The sequence below is a fragment of the Sus scrofa genome, chromosome 2 (assembly GCF_054392235.1).
Source record: "Sus scrofa isolate SSC_HxYL_T2T_F1_AM1 chromosome 2, Sscrofa_HxYL_maternal_Yorkshire_Landrace_v2.0, whole genome shotgun sequence".
Classification (NCBI taxonomy): domain Eukaryota; kingdom Metazoa; phylum Chordata; class Mammalia; order Artiodactyla; family Suidae; genus Sus; species Sus scrofa.
Window position 1 is genome coordinate 79,273,014 of NC_139384.1, and position 21,293 is coordinate 79,294,306.

The 21,293-nt window shown below is 52.8% G+C and overlaps 1 protein-coding gene and 1 non-coding gene across 7 annotated transcripts in view; both read right to left on the bottom strand.

The window, feature by feature from the left end:
- Window positions 1-321: 321 nt before the first annotated feature.
- The window catches only part of COL5A3 (collagen type V alpha 3 chain), a 41,685-nt gene continuing 20,713 nt past the window's right edge, over window positions 322-21,293 (bottom strand). For 3 of the 6 annotated variants that reach the window (XM_021081436.2, XM_085009709.1, XM_085009708.1), the window contains 36 exons: window positions 20,631-20,684; window positions 19,653-19,697; window positions 19,432-19,485; window positions 19,265-19,309; window positions 18,356-18,409; window positions 18,206-18,259; window positions 18,060-18,113; window positions 17,817-17,924; window positions 17,549-17,638; window positions 16,948-17,001; window positions 15,384-15,491; window positions 15,163-15,270; window positions 15,020-15,073; window positions 14,576-14,629; window positions 13,879-13,986; window positions 13,743-13,796; window positions 13,493-13,546; window positions 13,327-13,380; window positions 13,152-13,205; window positions 12,503-12,610; window positions 11,625-11,678; window positions 11,350-11,403; window positions 11,019-11,072; window positions 10,855-10,908; window positions 10,324-10,431; window positions 10,094-10,147; window positions 9,529-9,582; window positions 9,045-9,152; window positions 8,484-8,537; window positions 8,368-8,403; window positions 7,632-7,685; window positions 6,957-7,170; window positions 6,757-6,869; window positions 4,052-4,120; window positions 1,404-1,643; window positions 322-1,310 (listed from right to left, as the gene is read on the bottom strand). In XM_021081436.2, the coding sequence (XP_020937095.2) occupies window positions 1,164-1,310; window positions 1,404-1,643; window positions 4,052-4,120; window positions 6,757-6,869; window positions 6,957-7,170; window positions 7,632-7,685; window positions 8,368-8,403; window positions 8,484-8,537; window positions 9,045-9,152; window positions 9,529-9,582; window positions 10,094-10,147; window positions 10,324-10,431; window positions 10,855-10,908; window positions 11,019-11,072; window positions 11,350-11,403; window positions 11,625-11,678; window positions 12,503-12,610; window positions 13,152-13,205; window positions 13,327-13,380; window positions 13,493-13,546; window positions 13,743-13,796; window positions 13,879-13,986; window positions 14,576-14,629; window positions 15,020-15,073; window positions 15,163-15,270; window positions 15,384-15,491; window positions 16,948-17,001; window positions 17,549-17,638; window positions 17,817-17,924; window positions 18,060-18,113; window positions 18,206-18,259; window positions 18,356-18,409; window positions 19,265-19,309; window positions 19,432-19,485; window positions 19,653-19,697; window positions 20,631-20,684 (2,835 nt within the window). In that variant the 3' untranslated portion in view covers window positions 322-1,163. 6 annotated transcript variants of the gene reach the window in all.
- MIR9801 (microRNA mir-9801) lies at window positions 13,583-13,664 on the bottom strand. The gene has a single exon (NR_128483.1). It is a non-coding gene; the product is annotated as a microRNA mir-9801 (primary transcript).

A 21,293-nucleotide genomic window follows, 5' to 3' on the forward strand; every position in this document is an offset into this window, starting at 1 on the left:
CAGCTCAGATTTGACCCCTAGTCTGGGAGCTTCCACATGCTGTAGGTATGGCTATAAAATGAAAAAACAACAACAAAAAAAAAACACAAAAATTTCCTTTCTTGGATAGCTGACTGTTTTCCAACGTTTCCTCTAGGGGCCTAAGTTAATTAAAAGGCTCATTGCCTCCACAGAGTTCCAAAGTAATTAGGTTCCCCCATCCCCAAAACTACCCCCACCAAAAGATGCAATTATTAAGACAGGTGGTGGCAAATGTCTCAGGTGAGACAAGAGCTAGACCCTAAGGGAGATATGGCACCATGTGAAAGACACAGACAGGGACACAGTTCACTGGTTTATTCTCAGACTCGAGATGCCAATTATGCCCTATGCCCAGGGGCAGATGGGGGGAAGATGGGGATCATACTAGAATCTCTCTCATCATATCCCAGCCTTCCCTATGGAGGAAGCAGATTAAATATACAACAGAGGGGATTTTTCCCTTTTTAATACAGACCCAGGTATAAATAGGGCAGCACCATTAGGATCCTGACTTACACCCCCTGTCTTGGTCCCCAAGTCACCTGGCATGGCAAGATGCAATTGAGGAGCTGTGGAGGGAGGCGGTATTCAGGGTTGGGCTGAGGCAGCAGAGGGAGCACACAGCTCACTCCCGGGAAGTCCCACTTCCCTCTGTAGTCTGATTTGAGTCCCTTTGCTGTGAACCCACCTGACACTAGGAATGAGCGAAGGGGTCCCAGCCTGGGATCAGGAGACATCCAGTGCTTAACTATATGGGGAAGGTAGCACCAAAGGGTGTTGAGAGCACCGACTTTGGGGTGGGAGGCAGGCATTGGGGGAGGAGCATTCAACAGCTCTGGGTTAGAAGTTCATTGCATGGGGTTGGGGGGGCACAGGAGGAGGGAGCTGAGCATGGAGAGGAGAAAGAGTCAGATTACGGTTATGCCAGCTGGGGTGCAGTGCAGGGAAACTGGACTCCTGGGCCAGGGGGAGTCCAGCACCAGACCCCCGGAATAGAGAAGGAATACTGTTTGACTGTGATGAGCAGATTCTCCCCCGGCTCCACAGTCATAGGAGATGATAAATATGGTGGCTTCAAAGCCTCAGCACCAAATGTGCCCCGTCTGGAGCTCCCTCATTGATCCCTCCCACCCCTGAAGCTCTCAGCTGCTAAAGCAGACAGGGCCCAGTTCAAACCCAAACTTCTGGTTCGTCTGGCCAAAGTCAATGGCTGCCACATCCCACAGGGGCAGAAACCCCACTCTGGAAGAGCTGAACTCCAAGAGGGTCTTCGTCTGTCCCTTGCGGAGCTGATTTCATGGGAAGACACGGATGTAGAGTCAGGGGGCAGGCAGTCACGGCCTCCCCTCCCCACTCTGCCCAAACCCCGGCTCCTCCCTTACCCGGCAGCCATCATAGGGGACAGTGATGGTGGCTGCTGCGGTCTGGTTGAAAGACAGCTCCTCCCCGTTGGTCCCCAGGAAACGGAGGGAGTGGCCATAGTTGCCTGCAGCTTCATCCAGCCAGGCGGCTGAGTTCTGGCAGGAGTATGTGAAACTCTGGCGGGCGATGGCACTCAGCAACTTCAGGAAGGTCAGCTGGACCACGCTCACAGGGGACCCATCAGCATCCACGTAGGAGAACTGGGGGTGGGACAAAGAAGAGGTGGGGCTGCTCCTTTCACCTCTACTCTTTCCAAGGAACCCACCTCCCACAAGCTGCAGAACTACTACCATGTCCTCATTTTTGGCAGCTTCACAAGCCATCCACCCACCCCCAGTTCTCCTGCAAGCTCCTAGGCACATGTGGCCATTGGGCACTTGCAAGGTGGCCAATGAGACTAAGAAAATTTTTTAAACTTTATTTAATTATTATTATTTTTTTTTTACTTTGGGCACCCATTTTTAAAAATTGAAGTATAGTTTTGCTTTGTTTTGTTTTTTGAGGGCTGCCCCTGTGGCATATGGAAGTTCCCAGGCTAGGGGTCAGATCAGAGCTGCAGCTGCCAGCCTATGCTACAGCCACAGCAATGCTAGATCCAAGCCTCGTCTGTGACCCACACCATAGCTCACAACAACACCAGATCCTTAACCCACTGAGCAAAGCCAGGAATCGAACCCACATCCTCATGGATCCTAGTTGGGCTCGTTAACCACTGAGCCACAAAAGGAACTCCTAATTAAATTTTTAAAGTTTAACTCATTACTAAGAACTGAACCTCAATCCAGTTATCAGAAAACTTAAGTTTGGAAAAACTTGAGGACACCAATCTACTTTTTCAAATGCAGGTTTTATGCAATCTAAGTATTTCCAAGGAAATGCAGTATCCAAATTATGAGGTGCTATAAATATAAAATATGCACAAGATTCTGAAGAACTCCTAGGGAAAAAAATTAAAACACCTCAATAATCTTTATATTGATATAACAATATTTTGGATATATTGGGTTCAATAAAATATTTATTTATTTATTTTGTCTTTTTAGGGCTGGGCCCACAGCATGTGAAGTTTCCCAGGCTAGGGGTTGAATCAGAACTACCACTGCCCCCGCACCAAAAAAAAAAAGAACTACAGCTGCTGGCCTACACCAGAGCCACAGCAACGCAGGATCCGAGCCACATCTGCAACCTACCCCACAGCTCATAGAAACACCAGATCCTTAACCCACTAAGCGAGCCCAGAGATTGAACCTGCATCCTCGTGGATACTAATCGGGTTCATTAACCACTGAGCCATGACGGGAACTCCTCAATAAAATATATTATTAACTTAACACTGGCTAAAGAAAACTGGCTTGGTAATGCATCCTTTTCGGCTTCCTTCCCTTCCCTGTATCATTTCATGTTCCCTGACTGATGTTTTCTGGAATCACCTCCCTGATAAACTCCTGGTGATTGAGTTTTCATCTCAGGGTCTGTTTTAGGGGAACCCAGACCAAGAGATCCCATGACAGGATATTATAGCTTTGTTTCCTTGGTTATTGTCTGTCTGCTTCCTTGGTTATATTCCCAGTAGAATAGCAACATCATGAAGTCAGGAACTGTGTTTTATTTGCTGCTATGTTCCCAGTGCCTAGAATATACATATATGTTACGTAAGCAAGACCTATATGAACCCAAGATTCCATGCCACCCCTTAAACCTACCCTTCTTCCCATTTACATAACTCAGAATCTCATCAGACACCAGTCAGGAACCTGACTGGAGGCCTTTGTTTATTCTTTGTTCCATTTGCCCAGAACACTCTTCCTTGTTCTCCCAAACTTGCAAGCCAATTCATTCTTTAGGCCTCAGCTGAGCTGTGACCTCTACCAGGAAGCCCTCAGATCCTTCCTGCACTGTCCCTGGATTGCCACCATGCCCTGTGCTTCCCTCATCACACATCTGATGCTGCCATACCCACCCACCCCCAGCCTGTGATCACTATAAAGGCAGAGGCCAGCCTATCCTGTTCATCTCACCTCCCCCAGTTTCAAGTTCCCCATGCTGGTTTTCGCCAATTTTTTTTGTCCTTTTTTTTTTTTAAGGGCTGCACCTGCAACATATTGAGGTTCCCAGGCTGGGGTCCAATTGGAGCTGTAGCCGCTGGCCTACACCACAGCCACAGCAATGCCAGACTTGAGCCTCATCTATGACCTACACCTCAGCTCACAGCAACGTCAGATCCTTAACCCACTGAGTGAGGCCAGGGATCGAACCTGCATCCTTATGAATACTAGTCAGATTTGTTTCTGCTGAGCCAGGACAGCAACACCCCCACCAATTTTCTTTTTAGGGCTGTAGTCACATATGGAAGTTCCCAGGCTAGGGGTAAAATCGGAGCTACATAGGCCGGCCTATACCACAACCACAGCAACGCAGGATCTGAGCTGCATCTGTGACCTACAGCACAGCTCACAGCAACACCAGGTCCTTAACCCACTGAGCAAGGCCAGGAATCAAACCTGCATCCTCATGGATCCTAATTGGGATCATTAACCACTGAGCCATGAAGGGAACTCCTCCCCCACCAATTTTTATACCATCTCCACCTTGGCCTCCACCAACTTACCTTCTTCCCTCGACGGAATGTGCTATACCAGTTTCCCGGCTTTTCTCTGGACCAAGAGGCCAGCTTCACCTGGGGGACAGAGGGGAGGGTCACTGCAGCAGATGCCCCAGGTGTCCCCCTGTGCCCTTTCTGTATTTAACTCTCCACACCAAAAGCCATCAACTGTCAATATCAGGGATTCTCAGCTGTTCTCTGGCTATGGGACTGGGCTTGGCCAGTGCACAGGACATACCTAAGAGGTTGGGGTCTCCTGCCCTCTGAGGCAGCCTCTGCCAATGACTGACAAGAGCTAGTGGATCAATGCCCCAGCTCCCTCTCCTCTCAGGGAGGACAACTCCAAGGAGCCTGCTCTACACTGTCTCCCAGAAGTGCCCAGGGGAAATGAGCCTTGAGTGTCCAGTGGTGATGTTTTAACAACACACCCCTTCCTGGCTGCTTCCCCTGGTCCCCTCTCACTTCCGCCTCCTGGGATTACCTCCTAAATAAATGTCTTGCCCTTGTCAAACCCTCATCTCCGGGTCTGTGTCTGGGGAAACCAAACTCAGAACATTCCTCATGCCCATCCCCAGTCTCTCTCTGGCCAGGAGGAAGGTAGGCTGGGGAGAGGTCAGACCTCAGGTGTCAGCAACTGTTTAGAGATCAAGTCCTGCCCTCTGCCCTATAAACTGGGGAGGGGAGAGCTTGTCTAAATTTGCATTATGGCAGGATCTGAGTCCTCCCTAAACCAGGGTTCTGACCAGTCAAAAATAATAATAAGTAAGAACATTATTACACAATTTTGCAAGTCTGTGCTCACTACGTTTTGTCTGTGGTATTAACACGGCACCGCGTAAACTCAGTGTTTAATCAATGTCTCCTGATATGTGCATTGGTACCTTGATGGCACAAGTACTCCATGAGGTCGATACTTTTTTTTTCATTTTTGTTTTTTAGGGCCACACCCCTGGCACATGGAGGTTCCCAGGCCAGGGGTCGAATCAGAGCTGCAGCTGCAGACCTATGCCACAGGCACAGGAACGTGGGATCCGAGCCATGTCTGCTACCCACACCACAGCTCATGGTAACACCAGATCCTTAACCCACTGAGCAAGACCAGGGGTCGAACCTGCATTCTCATGGACTCTGGTCAAGTTCGTAACCCACTGAGCCACAACAGGAACTCCAGAGGTCGATACTCTCTTGGACCCCATTTTACAGGTGGGAAAACTGAGGTCACAGATCTGGATTCCAACCCGAGCAGTCTGAGGTCCAGAGGTGGTACTGCTCACCCACTGCCCTCCACAGCTAAGCCTGGTGCCTGGCGTCAGAGGCTGTTAGGCTCAGGGCTCCCTGATGGAAAAATCTCAGAAATTCTGAGGTCCCACCTCCCAGTCCATAGCCTGCAGGGCAGTGAGCCCATGCGGCCTATAAGATAGCAGATTAGGAGATTGTATATATCGTTGGTAAAGGACTGGGACAAGAGCCAGGCTGTCATGGGTAATCTCGTCCCTCTCTGCGCCTCAGTTTCCCTATCTGGGGGATGATAAAGACTTATTGTTTGTTTATTTATTTAATTTATTTATTTTTGCTTTTTAGGGCCACACATGAAGCATATGGAAGTTCCCAAGCCAGGGGTTGAATCGGAGCTGCATCCAACTCAGGATCCAAGCTTCATCTGCAGCCTACACAACAGCTCACAGCAGTGCCGCATCCTTAACCCACTAAGCCAGGCCAGGGATCAAACCTGCATCCTTATGGATACTAGTCAGGTTCTTAACCCGCTGAGCCACAATAGGAACTCCCTATTATCTTTTTATTTTATTTTTTTTTAATATTTTATTTTATTTATTTATTTATTTTTTTGTCTTTTGTCTTTTTGTTGTTGTTGTTGTTGTTGCTATTTCTTGGGCCGTTTCCGCGGCATACGGAGGTTCCCAGGCTAGGGGTTGAATCGGAGCTGTAGCCACCGGCCTACACCAGAGCCACAGCAACGCGGGATCCGAGCCGCGTCTGCAACCTACACCACAGCTCACGGCAACACCGGATCCTTAACCCACTGAGCAAGGGCAGGGACCGAACCCGCAACCTCATGGTTCCTAGTCGGATTCGTTAACCACTGCGCCACGACGGGAACTCCCCTATTATCTTTTTAAATTGAAGTATAGTTGACTTACAATGTTGTGTTAGTTCCAGGTGTACAGCAAAGGGATTCTGTTATATATATATATATATATATATATATATATATATCCTTTTTTTCAGATTCTTTTCCCTTATAGGTTATTACAAAATAGTGAGTAGAGTTCCTTTTGGTTATGTAATTTAGACATGATAATAGAATTGCCACTTGATGGTCAGGACTCAGTAAGTTCATGTAGCCTGGCACACATACCTACTTTTTAAAGGTTCACTATCATTACTGATTTCTTTGTTAGATTTTCTTATGTCTTTCCCCATAGAAAATGAACTCCATAAAAGCAAAGCAAAGGTTTTGTTTTGTTTTTTCTTTTAGATTCTCTGCTGTAGCCCGAGCACGTCCAAGACTTGGCATACAGTAGGTGCTCAATGGATGCTGGTTGAAGTAATGATAAAAAGACAATGCCTGCAGTAAGTTGGCGGTGGGAGCTGGGTTTGAATGAGATAGTTTCCAGAGTTCCAGTCCTTCGTCCATCAACGCCCCTCCCCCACCCCTCCCCCAACTCCTCTCCCACCCTAGAGGTACTCACGGTCTCAAACTTCTTGTCCGGATGGAGGCAGGTCTCTCCTCCCGCAGTGAAGTTGCAGAAAACCCTGATCGCGTCCCGAGCGCAGCCCTGGTTGGGGTCAATCCAGTATTCCCCTGCCGCAGAGCCAGGCGAGGGGCCCATGAGCTGGTGCTGATCCCAGGGCTCCCCGCCCGCCGTGTGGGGGAGGGGCGGAATCTCACCATCGGGCAGGTGCGGATGGTTGCGGTGCAGCTCGCTGCACACAAGGCCGGGGCGCTCAGCCGTGCCCGGAGGGCGCCGCAGCTGCTCCAGCTCCAAGCTCAGCGAGGTGAGCGAGGCCAGCACCTCCTCCAGGCCGCCCTCTGGGACCCCGGGGCCCAGCACTGGCACCGAGCGTCGGCGCCGGCGCAGCCCGTGCAGCTCCGCAGAGGGACCCTGGGCAGAGGTGGAGATGCAGGAGCGAGAGCAGAGACACAGGAGGAAGATACAGGGAGAGAGACATGGGCGTGGGGGGTGGAGAGCGCGGAGGGGAGAAAGTGGAGGGAGCGATACAGACAGGACCAGGAGGACAGTCAAAGACAGAGAGAGACATATGGGAAAAGAGACAGAAAGGCTCAGAGACCGGGAGAGGCAGAAGTGGTCAGACCAAAGATAAAATAGTCAAAGTAGTTTTGAAAAAGAGAAAGAGAAAGGCCAGGAGAGATGGGCAGACAAGATCTCATCAGAACCCCAGTGAATGTCCCCCCAAAACCCGAGACACAGCCAAGATCCTCTTCTACCTCCCTCTCCACGTGCATCCCCTGAACACCTGGTGTGTGCCCTGACCAGTTCTGGGCACTAAGGAACCCTGGTGTGTTGGGGGGGGGGACACTCCGATGTTGTCCCGGGGAACTCACCGGGGGACCTGGGGGACCTGGGGGTCCAGTGTCTCCACGGGGACCTTGGGATCCCTGTAAGGAGAAGTCACTTGAGGGTGAACTCTGTCTATGAAATCACTGCACACCAACACCTAGAGACACACACAGCATGGGGTGGGGGGCACCAGGAAGGATATGCCGTTTTTTCAGCACCAAGCAGAAAATGCACATTTTCTTCCCACATTTTAGCATTTCTGAAATCAGCTTCTTAACATTTTTCTTGAGTCATAGTTTACTCGGCAGAACTGTTCGCTTCTGCAGCAGTTTATAAAATAATGGCTGGGAGTTCCCGTCGTGGCTCAGCTGTTAAAGAATCTGACTAGCATCCATGAGGACACAGGTTTGATCCCTGGCCTTGCTCAGGGGGTTAAGGATCTGGCATTGCCGTGAGCTGTGGTGTAGGTCGCAGATGCAGCTCGGATCCCGTTTGCTGTGGCTGTGGTGTAGGCCAGCAGCTGTAGCTCTGATTAGACCCCTAGCCTGGGAACCTCCATATGCTGTGGGTGTGGCCCTAAAAAGCAAACAAACAAACAAACAAACAAACAAACAAAATAATGGCTCACCTTACAACTGATGGCATCTTAGATTTGACAAAGTACAATTGTAAGTGTTGAATAAATATTTGTTGAGTGCCTGACTGACTGAATAAACAAATGAATGCGAAGGCTGGGGAGAAGAGATGTGAGAGCCCAAGGGAAACTTGGTGAGTACTCACCGGGGACCCCTTTGAACCCTTTTGTCCTGGGGGACCCTGTGGGATAGAGACAGGGAGAGCTGGCATCCTGGCTGTCCTGACAAGATGACCCCGCCCCACAAACCCCTCATACTCACCGCCACGCCTGGGGACCCAGGGTGGCCCAGAGAGCCGATAGGACCAGGAGAACCCTGGAGAAAGGACATCAGAGTCATCACTGATAGGGTTCATCCTTATGGTCCAGACACATTCCCCAGACAAGCCTCCAGTCCCTTCAAAGGAAGACCTTAACCCCAGACAGCCTTCAACCTTCAAGTTCCCAGATAGAGCCCCCTATTTTCCCAGGACAACCCCTGTTATTATTGTTATTATTATTTTGCTTTTTTTTAGGGCTGCACCTGTGGCATATGGAAGTTCCCAGGCTAGTGGAGCTGCAGCTGCCAGCCTACACCACAGCTCACAGCAACGCTGGATCCTTAACCCACTGAGTGAGGCCAGGGATTGAACCCGCATCCTCATGGATACTAGTTGGGTTCTTAACCCACTGAGCCACAACGGGAACTACCCTTACCTTATTCTAGACCCAGGCTTCCCAAATCCCCCATACCCACAGTCTCCAAACAAGCCCCATTTCTGCCTTCCCACCCACCCTCTACATTGAACACAATCTTCCCACTGAGGACAGGACACACACTCACGGGTTCTCCCTGGAGGCCAGGGGGCCCCTGCACTCCTGGTAATCCCTGGTCCCCTTTCTCGCCAGCTTCCCCGGGGGGGCCGATGAGACCAATCAATCCGATGTGGCCCTGGAGGATAGAAGAGGTGCATATGTGAGTTCCCGATGTGGTGCAACGGGGATTGGTGGCATCTTGGGAGCACTGAGGTGCAAGTTCAATCCTGGCCAGGCACAGTAGGTTAAGGATCAGGCACAGCTGTGGCTAGGATCTGACACCTGGCCCAGGAACTCCACATGCTGTGGGGCAGCCAAAAAAAAAAACAAAAAAAGGCACATGTCGGGGAAGAAGGTGGGTGTTGGGAGACTTTTCTCCCTGAGCCCTGGGATAGTGAGTTTGAGGGCAGAGGAGACTCCAATCTCCTAGCCCTCTGGCTTATGGTGGGAATTCAAGGAGGAGGAGAAGGAGGTAACTGGCAGAGGAGGATAATGGAAGGAGGTACCCTTACCTTTTCCCCCTTGGGGCCAGCATCTCCCTTCAGCCCTGGGAGGCCAGAGGGCCCCTGGAAGGAGAGTTAGGATCAGTTGGTGAGTCTCAAGCAGAAAGCCTCAAAGTCCATGTGAGTGGCTGGGGGGATGGCCAAGTGAGAAATCACCCAGGTTTCCAGTGGAATTACCAGGGATGTGGTCTTGGGGATGGTTGGGAGAGAGGAGGGATGATGAGAGATGAACGAAGGGGTTTGTTGGCCAATATGAATGGTCAGTGGTCAACATCAGTGTGGGCAGTTGGTGTAGACTATGAAGATAGATGGTCAATTTGGTCATTGTAGTCAGTTGACCAAACTGAAGGGTCAGTGGAGACCATCAAGGTGAAGGGTCAGTATGGGTGGTCCGTGTAGACCATTGAGATGAGAGGTCAGAAGAGATGGTTAGGATAGACGGTTGGGGCGGACCATCAGATGGATAGTCAGGGAGGGGTCAGGCTGCACCATCAGCACCCAGGGTCACTAGATTGGTCACTGAATGCCCATTGTGGCTCTCAGCACTGGGAACCCTGAGGATGGAGTCTCTTACCAGAGGACCAGGAGGACCCAGCTGTCCAGGAGGTCCCAGGAGCCCTGGTTCACCCTAGGGCAAAATAGAACATGGGGTGCCGAGGGGCTTCCCTTTGCCAGAACCCAGTATGGCACCTCTCCCCCACCAGGGTCAGCTCCTCCCAACTGCAGTGAGAAATTACAAGACAGGAGCCCACAGGGAGGGCCTGATCCCACTCCCCACCCTACCTCTATTCCTGCCCCACTCACCACAGGACCGGGAATCCCTGGAAGACCCTCAGGCCCGACACGTCCAGGGGGCCCTCGAGCCCCCACGGGGCCTGTCCTTCCTGGGGGTCCATCGGGACCTGGCTCCCCCTGAAAAGGATAAGGGCAAGGGAGGGGGTAGAGAGAGTCAGGGGCTGCTCCTGACCCCTGGCCAAGAACCATTAGGGAGAGGCGAGCGGATAGGGCAAGTGGTGGAGGTCGCAGGCCCTTCCCCATTCTGTCTTTTCTAATTTTTTTTAATATTTTTATTTTTTAGGGCCACGCCCACAGCATATGGAGGTTCCCAGGCTAGGGGTCCAATTGGAGCTGTAGCTGCTGGCCTACACCACAGCTCACAGCAACGCCGGATCCTTAACCCACTAAGGGAGGCTAGGGATCGAACCCACAACCTCATGGTTCCTAGTTGGATTCATTAACTGCTGAGCTATGACGGGAACTCCCTCTCCCCATTCTGATGGCCCAACTGTTGGCCAACAAATCAAGACAAGTTCCCTTCCCGGTGGGGGAGCTCACCTTGGCACCTTTCTCCCCTTCTCTGCCTTCTCGACCCATGCGACCAGAAGCACCCTGAAGAGGGCAAGACAGCATGAGTGGGGGGCTGGGGTGAGTGGGGGACCTGTGTGCATGAGTGGGACAAGGTAGGAGCCAGAGCAGCCAGGACGTGGGTCATCACTCACCCTTTTGCCAGGAGGCCCAGTGGGGCCGGGTTCCCCAGAAGCACCAGGAGGACCCTATGGAGGTTACAACCACCAGGACAGTTGAGGACAAAGATTTCAGGATGTCTATGACACAAAGACAGGCTTCCCCAAACATCACCCCAGCATCAGCCATCTCCTGCCCCCTCCCTCAAGCTGTTCACATTCATGGCCAGGCCCGGGGGAGCCCAAGCAAGTACATCTATGGGAGCCCTGGGGACTTCATTAGCCTGCTCCCCTGGTCCCCTCAGTTGGCCCACTCTCCAGCCCCAACCCCTTTTTTAGGCAACACGTCCTCTGCTCCCCAACTCACCGGGCCCCCAACATCACCAGGGTCTCCCTTCTCCCCTGGGGGACCATCTTGACCCTGTGATTGGGGGAACAGAGTGGGGAGGGGTCATGAGAATTGGAAGGTGAGGCTTGGACAAAAGTAAAGACGATTTGTTCCAGATCTGTGGGGCTGGTGGGGGAGGGGGGGCAGCGGCGGCAGGGGGTGGGGGTGTGGGCGTGCGGGGGTTGGGGGGAGGCAAAGATAGGGACCGAACAGAGAATATGCTGAATTTTCGGAGGAGGAAGGGTCACGCTCACCGAAACTCCAGGGTCTCCAGGGGGGCCTAGGTCTCCTGGCAGCCCCGTGGGGCCCTGGAACACAGAATGATGACTAATTGTGCCTCTGTATGACCGAGCACATTCATTCATTCATTTAGCAAATGAATCATGGACCAGGCCCATCCCAGTTGCTGGGGAAATACTGGTGAACCAAACTCACAATCCTTGCCCTGGTAGAAGGAACTTTCTTGTGTTTAATGTGAGCCCCCCACCCTTCCATCCATCATCTCACTGCATCTTCTCAGCTTGGGACTCACAGACAGAGCTGACCTCAGAGAGGGGACGAGTGGTGGGGGTGGTGAGATTCAAATCAAGGTCCCTCAGACTCTGAAGTTCCTCGCTGCCCTCACTCCCCACCCAAAGCCCCACCACCATGGCAGGAGCGGCTCAACTTCTGCCCCTAAGGGCAAATCCCATATGAGCCAACTCTGACACAGCATCAGTCTCAGCCTTGACCTTCCCAGCATTGTTAGAATGATTCAATGTGGAAGCAAGTTTCTCCACTGCACCCACTGCAATGACATATAACCACTGTTTTTTATTTGTTTGTTTGTTTTGTTTTGTTTTGTTTTGCTGCACCTATGGCATGCAGAAGTTCCCAGATGGGATCAAACCCATGTCACATTAGTGACAACGCCAAATCCTTAGTCCACTCGGCTACCAGGGAACTCCTAACCACCGTATCTTTATATAGATTCATTCTTTCATTCAGTCATTCATGCATTCAGCCATGTTCTGGGTTGTCGATGGAATCAGCACACAGGAGGATGGGACCAAGGCTGGAAGTTGGGGAGCAGGTTCAAGTTGACTCATGTGCCCCTCCCCGAGTCTCTGCCTCCGTGTCCTCAGGGACTCACCACATTCCCTTTTGCTCCATCCTCTCCAGGGGGGCCTTTCTTGCCTGGAGGTCCAGCAGCCCCAGATGGGCCTGAGTCTCCCTTTTCACCAATTTCTCCCTTGGGCCCCTTTGTAGAAATAGAGGTCACAGGTCAGTGTAGCCTGGAACTCTCCAGGTGTCAGGGGTTAGCGTACCTAGATTCAGGAAACTGGGTGCCTTAGGACTTTCCCAGGGATGAGGAGTCAGAATAGCCTAGACTACTGCCTAGATTGCCCAAGGGTCAGAAGTCAGAGGAATCTAGGATTTATAGGAGTCAGGGGTCAGGATGGTCTAGTTGCCCAGAAGTCATGGGGAAGTTTGGTCTAGGCCATGTGCCACCCTAGAGTGAATCAGAAAAGGGGGCCCCTTTGGGCAGGTCATCCTCAAACCAGGGCTTATGGTTTAGATCTGAGCCCCACCTGCCTCCTCGGCCCCCCACCTTTGTGCAGTGTACAGCCTAGATAATTCTGTAGCAATCCTGATGCCTTTCAGAGCTGTCATCAAGATAACCGGGGATGCCTATGGGGCCTGGGTCAGTGGGTGACCTTGGGCCGCCCAGAGGTCAAGGATGTCTTGGGGGTCAGGGATTCCCTGAGAAGGATGCAGGAGCACAGGACATAGTCACTCACAGGGATTCCTGGGGATCCCGGGGGTCCTGGGTCTCCGGCCTCCCCTGGCTCACCCTGCACAAGGCAAAGCGAGGCTGAGAAGAAGTCCCATCCGGGCAGCCAGAACAGCCACCCCCAAGCAGGACTGGCTGTGCCTCCCTCACTTCAGGCATCCCGCTCCCCTTCTCCCTCTCACCTTCTCACCCACAGCACCAGGCTGACCGACTCCTCCAGGAAGTCCTGGAGGACCCTGGGGAGAGAGCAAAAGGTACAGGTGGGACTGCAAGCTCCCAACAGCCCCTTCTTGGGAAAGTGAGTTCCTCGCCTCTGAGGCATCCTGCCCTCCACCACAGTGTCCTCACCTCTGATCCGCTGGGGCCATGGGGACCCCGAGGGCCTGGAGCTCCATGGGGACCCTACAGGACAGTTAGAAGAGTACCTGGTGACCCCCGTGGCCCCTCAAAAACCTCCAGCCACCACAAACACCAGGCTTGATGCTGGCGACCCACACGATCCTTAAAATGACAATGTGCCCTGTGACCCTACCCCCAAATCGATCTAATGGCCACCCTTGCCATACCACACCCTCCACATTCCCTCCATTGTCCATACCATGGACCCCACATCTCCAACATCCCCCTTTTCTCCAGGAGGACCTGGCAGTCCCTGTGAAACAACAAAAAAAGCAAAATTAGGGCATAAGGAGGGGAGTAACCAGAGGCCATACATCCAAACTCAGGACACCCACCTGCAGGCCAGGGGGGCCAATCACCCCCACAAAGCCTCTCACTCCATCATCTCCTTTCTGCCCAAAGAGGCCTGGGGGTCCCCGGCGCCCCTGAGCTCCATCTGCTCCCTGGGAAGAGGACAAGGCAGAGCATGATTAAGGTTCTGGGTCAAGGGTTGAAAATAGGCTCAAGGTCAAAGTCATGGGCAAGGTTGGGTTTGAAGCTGGGCGTGCAGGTTAAGGGTCAGAGTTTAGGAATAAAGTCAAGGGTTGAGTCAAAGTTTGGAGATGGGCATTGGGTGGTGAGTCAAGGTCAGGTTGAGGTCAATTAAAGTCCAGATGGGGTTGAGAAGTAGGGTTGGGCTTGAAGTTGGGGCCAAGGTAGATTCAGAATTCGAGCTCAGGTTTGGCATCAGCATTAGACAGCGAATCAGGAGCAGGGTCAAAGGGAGGAGTGGGTCAGGGTTTTGACTAAAGTAGGATGTGAAGATAAGACCTGAGTTAGGGTTGAGGTTAAGTTTGCATTGAGATTAGGGCTGTGATGGGGTTTGGGGATTAAGGTCAGGACTGGGTCAGATTCTGGGGTGAGTTCATGTTGGGTGTTGTCATGGAGGGGTAGATCAGGGTTGGGGTTGAGCTTGGGCCTGGATCACAGGGGAGGACACTGTCCCTTTCCACTGGAGATCCAGGGGAGAGTCACAAAGCTGGGAGAACTCACCGGGGAGCCTGGGTGTCCTACAGGACCCTGTATCCCAATTGGTCCTGGTGGGCCCTGGGGGAGGAAACAGAGTTAAAACCCCCCTCATGTTCGATTTGGGGGAGGGCACTAAAGATGTCAATCACTGTACCCCCATCCACTCCCCCCCACCAGGAAGCTGCCAACCACCCAGCCGACCCTGTCTTCCTAGCCACCAACTCATGGGACCTGACACATCTGCTGTCCCAAGCTTGGCCCATCAGGCCATTTGCTTAGAAGACCCACCAGGACCCAGGGACTGAGCTGGCCTCTGATGCTGGCCCCTTTATTCCAGGTCACCTGAGTGGATCCTCTGGCTTGCAGGTGTCAAGATGGGGTTCAAGAAGGCAGGAAAATCTGTGGCCTGCCCTCACGCATCCTCCACATCTCTCCCCTCCACAAGGACCATCCCCCACACACACTCACCGCATCCCCTTTATCGCCTTTGCTGCCCTTATGACCAGGGGCGCCCACTTCTCCCTGTGGAGGAAACAGGATGAGGGAGGACATGGCTTCCCTCTACCCCTCATTGTCCCCCAGGCCCTCCCTCTCCATGAACCCTCTCTCACCTTGTCCCCTTCTTCGCCAGAAGGCCCAGCAGCTCCAGGAGGTCCTGGAAGCCCCAGGGGTCCTGGGATCCCATCTTTGCCAGTGGGGCCAGGGGAGCCACGTTCACCCTGACAGTGGGAATAGAAAGGGGTACATCAGGGGCCATGGTAGGAGGAAGGTCCCGGTATGTGGAGGCTTGGGTCCTGAAGCCACCTGAGGAATGGGGTGGGCAGGCACTTACCGGGGACCCTTTCTCACCCATGGGGCCAACAGGGCCTTGGCCTCCACTTTGGCCGGGAAGCCCAATGCCCCCTGCTGGGCCTACAGGGCCACGCTCCCCAGGGGGACCCTGAAAAGAGGGACAAGAGTTCAAGAACAATAGTAATAGCAGTGGTTCTCATTTACTGAAAAGCTTTCAAGTAGCCAGGCGCTAAGTTAAGCAGTTACTAGCACATATCCAATCTGCTCCCCACACAGCAGCCAGAGGGCGCTATGAACACCGGAGTAAGAGCACGCTTCTCCTCCGCCCACAGCCCTGCACAGCTTTATCATTTTGGAGAAAAAGAGCTCTCCTGGCAGCCCACAAGGCCTTGCACGACCTGCCTACATCCCCACCCTGTCCTCACCTCCTCCCACTCACCCTTGTTCACTCCCCTCCAGCCACACAGGTCTCCTGTTTCCTCCAGCCTCAGGACTTTGCACATGCTGTTCCCTCTGCAGGGCACACTCTTGACCCTCCCCCCACCTGCCCCGACGTCCACATGGCTCCTCCCTCACCTCCTTCAGGTTTCCACTCGAATGTCACCCTCTCAGGAGGGCTTCCCTGACCAGCCTATTTGAACGGCTTTCTCCTGCTCCCCCATCTCTGCGCTATTTTGCCTTGTAGCATTGTCGCCGCTAACTCCTTATCTCCCTAACTAGATCATAAACTCCTAGAGAAAGGAGGTTTTTATTTATTTTATTTATTTGTATTCTTCCTTTTTAGGGCCACACCCGCCGCATATGGAGGTTCCCAGGCTAGGGGTCCAATCAGAGCTGCAGCTGCCAGCCTACGCCACAGCCACAGCAATGCTGGATCCGACCTGTGTCTGTGGCCTACACCACAGCTCACAGCAATGCTGGATCCTTAACCCACTGAGCGAAGCCAGGGATCGAACCCACAACCTCATGGTTCCTAGTCGGATTTGTTTCTGCTGTGCCACGACGGGGAACTCCAGGAGAAAGGAGATTTGTATTTATGTATGTATGTATGAATGTCTTTTTCCTTTTTTTTAGGGCCATTTCCTGTGGCATATGGAGGTTCCCAGGCTAGGGGTCGAATCTGAGCTGTAGACGCTGGCCTACACCATAGCCACAGCAACATGGGATCCGAGCCACATCTGTGACCTACACCACAGCTCATGGCAATGCCAGATCCTTAACCCACTGAGCAAGGCCAGGGATCGAACCCGCAACCTCATGGTTCCTAGTCAGATTTGTTTCTGCTGTGCCACGAGGGGAATTCCAGGAGAAAGGAGGTTTTTTAAATGCTGATGTCTGGCACACACGTAAGTATATATCCAACGGATCATCTCATCAAGGTTTATGAGATGGGACTATTTTACAGACAAGGAAACTGAGGCTCACAGAGTGATTCAACTGTTCGGCCAGCTTGCAAAGGACGTGGATGTGACCCTGGACTGTCTGGTTCCCCAATAGCGGTTTTTATTCTGACAATGCCCTGCTTCTCAGATACCCTGAGACACTGCCATGCTGCCCACCACCACTGTCTCCCCCCACCCCAGAGCAGATGGGTTTACACTTACGTTGGCCCCAGTGGGGCCCGGGGGACCCTTGTCACCCTTCAAACCAGTAGGTCCCTGAAGGAGGAGATGAGTTAGTCAAGAGACCCCATTCCAAGGTGCCTACAAGTCCTGTCTTCACTCTGGGTTTGGGGGGCCAGGGGAGGGGGGTTCTGAGAGTTCCCACCCCCCTTCCTGGCCCTGAGGTTCAGGGAACTGTCTCCTCCAGCTCCCTCCTGCAGCCTTGCTTTTATTTGGAGGGCCACACCTACAGCATATGGAGGTTCCCAGGCTAGGGGTCAAATCTGAGCTGCAGCTGCCAGCCTACAAGTAGCCACAACAATGCCAGATCCAAGCAGCATCTGTGACCCACCCCTCAGCTGATGGCAATGCAGGAGCCTTAACCCACCGAGCAAAGCCAGGGATCAAACCCACATCTTCATGGATACCAGTGAGGTTCTTAACCTGATGAGCCACAACGGCAACTCCTGCAGCCATCCTTTTACTATCCTGATTGCCCCTGCCCAGGCTGCCATGGCCATTTCCCAGACCTGGCCCACCCCTTCCCTTCTCTGCTTCACAGTCCACCTGGGTGCATGCAGGAGAGGCTCCAAAGGATACTCACTGGGTCACCAGGGGCTCCTTTTGGACCAGGGGGACCTCTGAGTCCAGGTGGCCCTTCCTTCCCAAGGGGTCCCAGTGGTCCCAGGTCCCCCTGCAGGAGTGCAGAGGAGGGTGGTCAGGCTCCAGAGAAAGGGGTGTCTCCCCACAAGCTGTGAGGCTGGGTCCCCTCCCCCATGGGGGGGGGAAGATTCTGAGCAAGGAGGGGCCCTGGGGTCATTAAGGGAGCTTTGGGGACACTCGACAAGATCTCCCATGGGGCAGGGTCTCACCTTGGCCCCCTCTCTGCCTTCCAGGCCCGGAAGACCTTGTTCACCAGGAGGTCCAGGGGGGCCTGGGGGCCCCCTCTCACCCAGAGGCCCTGCTTCTCCGGTCTTTCCCTGGAGAGAAAAGAAGCCTCATCTTGAATGGAGGTGGCCTGGGGTTGGCAGGGAGGAGTCTGTCTGAGATTCACTTCCCCCCACATATCCCCCAACTGATGCAAAATTGGGGAGACTTGTGGAGTCCACTCTGACCTGGGGACCCACGACTCCAGCAGGTCCAGGTGGGCCTGTCTGACCTTGGAAGCCCTGAGGAGACACATTAAGGGGAAATGTCATGGAGGGGAAGAAATGGAAAGCCTATTAGGTGGTCAAGGGTCAGAGGTCAAGGAGATGCTCACCAATTCTCCTCTTTGTCCAGGGTGCCCAGGTCGCCCGTCTTTCCCCTGTGGGCCCTGAGGGGCAAGGTGGGGAGAGTTGAGGCACACAGAGTCTCCCTACTGCCGGCTCCCCCTCCCAACCCCCCCCCCCAGCAGGGTGAGCTCACTTACAGGGGGACCCTTTGGTCCAGAGAACCCAGGAGGTCCTTGCAGACCTGGGAGGCCCTGAAATGGAAACCAAAGTCATTATCTCATCTCTCCTGCCTGCCCCCCACCCCAGACCTACATAATGACAATAAGCATATTGGGTGCTTCCGGCAGGCCAGGCAGGGGGCCAAGCACTTTACATGCCAGAGTCATTTCATCCACCACTGCAGCCTTTTGGGATGGGCACTGTGGTTGTTCCCATTTTATAGAGGAAGAAACTGAGGCACAGAGAGGTTTAGGGACTTGCCCAAGGTCATACAGCAGGTGAGTGGCTGAGCTAGGATTTGAACTTTCAGCTCCCTGACTTGAGAGGCTGTGGTCTTTCTGCATTATAATGTCTTCCCAACTTCTTTCTTTTCTTTTCTTTTTTTTTTTTTTTTTTTGGTATTTTTATCTTTTTTAGGGCCACACCTGTAGCATATGGAGGTTCCAAGGCTAGGGGTTGAATCAGAGGTGTGGCTGCTGGCCTACACCACAGCCACAGCAATGCCAGATCCTTAACCCACTGAGCGAGGCCAGTGATCGAACCCACAACCTCATGGTTCCTAGTCAGTTTCGTTAACCACTGAGTCATGACGGGAGCTCCTCTTTCTTTTCTTTCTAATTTTTGTTTTTTTCCATTTTTGGCCACTGCTCAGCATATGGAGTTCCCAGGCCAGTGATGACATCCGAGCTGCAGTTTCAACCTAAGCCGCAGCTGCAGCAATGCTGGATCTTTAACCCACTGTGCTGGGCCAGGGATCAAACCTGCATCCCAATGCTCCCAATATGCCACCAATCCCATTGTGCCACAGAGGGAACTCCAATGTCTCCCCAACTTCTGCACTTGTCTCCCACCCAGAATCTCTCTCTCTCTCTCTCTCACTCACTCACCTTTTCTCCAGGGAATCCAGGGGCTCCATCCTGGCCCACATCACCCTAGGACAAGAGTGAGTGACACTCAGGCTGCAGAACAAACTCAACGGGGGGGATTGGGAGGGACTTGGTGGGCCTGAGGCAGAGGGTCTGCATGGGGGCCTGACTGCCCACCAACCTCATACCTTGGGACCTGGTTGCCCTGTGGCACCTGGTTGCCCCCTTTCTCCTCGGGGACCCTGAGTAGAAATGAAGCAAAGATCAGAAGTGAGAAGATGGGGGAGCCTAGGCGACAGGGTAAGTTCCCAGGGTCTCCTCCTTCTGTGACCACCCCTGGCCCTACCAGGGACACCAGCATAACCCAAACTCTCTTCCCGCCCCTCCTTCCAGCCCCCCCATTTCTTACTGGTGGTCCCCGCTCTCCTTCCAGGCCTGGCTGCCCTGCCTTCCCCTGGAACATAAGTCAGGTGAGGGGGAAGCAGAGGAGGGTTATGGTGCAAAGAGGTAATGCAAACACACACAGGCACCCAGTCAGAGACCTGGAAAGATGTCTGCCCCACATTCATTCACCAGCCTTTAATTCACACACACACACACACACACACACACACACACAGCTTACACACACATCCATGCAAAGATCACAGACAGTTACATGGATGATTGTACCTACAGGGCCCAAATATTTCAAGCATGTCGCTCATGCTGACACCTATTTATCAGTTGCACGGTATGCCTGCAGGACTGCATGCCATCACATCATGCAAGGGGCAACTGCAGCCTCAGATTGACACACAGCTCATCATCTAACATGCCCCTTGCACATGTGTCTACACAATGTAAACACATGTGTGCAAGGATTCATGTAAGGACATGGTCCTGACAAAGACAACAGTATATATACACTCATATGCACATACACAATGTCCACTTACACAGCTATAGTGAATGCATGGCCAGACAATGCATGCATGGATACACAATCCCCCAGGTACACAGGAACACACACAAACACACACACATGAGTATTTCCCTATTCTTTCACATACTGCATGCTGCCTCACACATTTATGACCACAGTCACACCACATACATGCAACTGGTGCCCTTGTTCAGCTAGTCACAGACCCCCAGGTTGCAGTACCCAGACTCCATCCAATCTGCATTGAAAGGCACATGGGACGCACATGCACACGTGGACATGCAGACACAGATGGAATCACCTACATGTGCCCTGCATTGCACACGGGAATATGTGTGCACACAAGTGCTTCCAGGCATAAACACAGGAAGCAGGACCCCACCCGCCACCATGCCCAGCCATACATGCCATTCCCTTCCTGCCAGCCCTTCCCCCTCCCCTGACCCCTGGATCATGACTCACCCGCTTCCCCTTTTCTCCTAATGGTCCTAGGGGCCCTGGAAAGCCAATAGATCCCTGAGTCAAGAGAAGAGACAGAAGAGATAGGGGTGAGGAGTGGGTGGTAGACAACGTGGGTCCCTCACCCTACTCAGCCACGCCATCTTTTCAGCCATTTCCAGGCCACTGATCCCAGAAGCCTCTTTGGACACCCCCCACCCCAGTCCCAGCCTTCTCCAAGGCAGCCCTTGGCCCTCCTCTCCCCTCTCCCTCCCCGCTCTGCTTCCTCCATTCCAGCTGCTTCAATGGCCTCTTCAATGCTACTTAGGCACAGGAACACTCCTGCCTCAGGGCCTTTGCACTGGCCACCTTTGCCTAAAATGCTCTCCCCTCACATTCCCACAGAGCCAACTACCCTTCATCATTTAGATCTCATCCAGACACCACCTCATCAGAGAAGACTTCCATCACCCTCCTGACCACCACATCCTCAAGTCATGCTCTATCATGTCATCCTATTTTGTTTTCCCTATAATACTTGTCTTGAAATTACTTTGCTCACCTGCTTACTTACTCAATGACTAGGACATAATGCTCTGGTCTTATTCCCCAGTGTGGGACACATGGTGGTGGGGCTTACTCTATCCTTGTTAACTAACTGACTCCAGTACTTGCTTTCCTGATCAT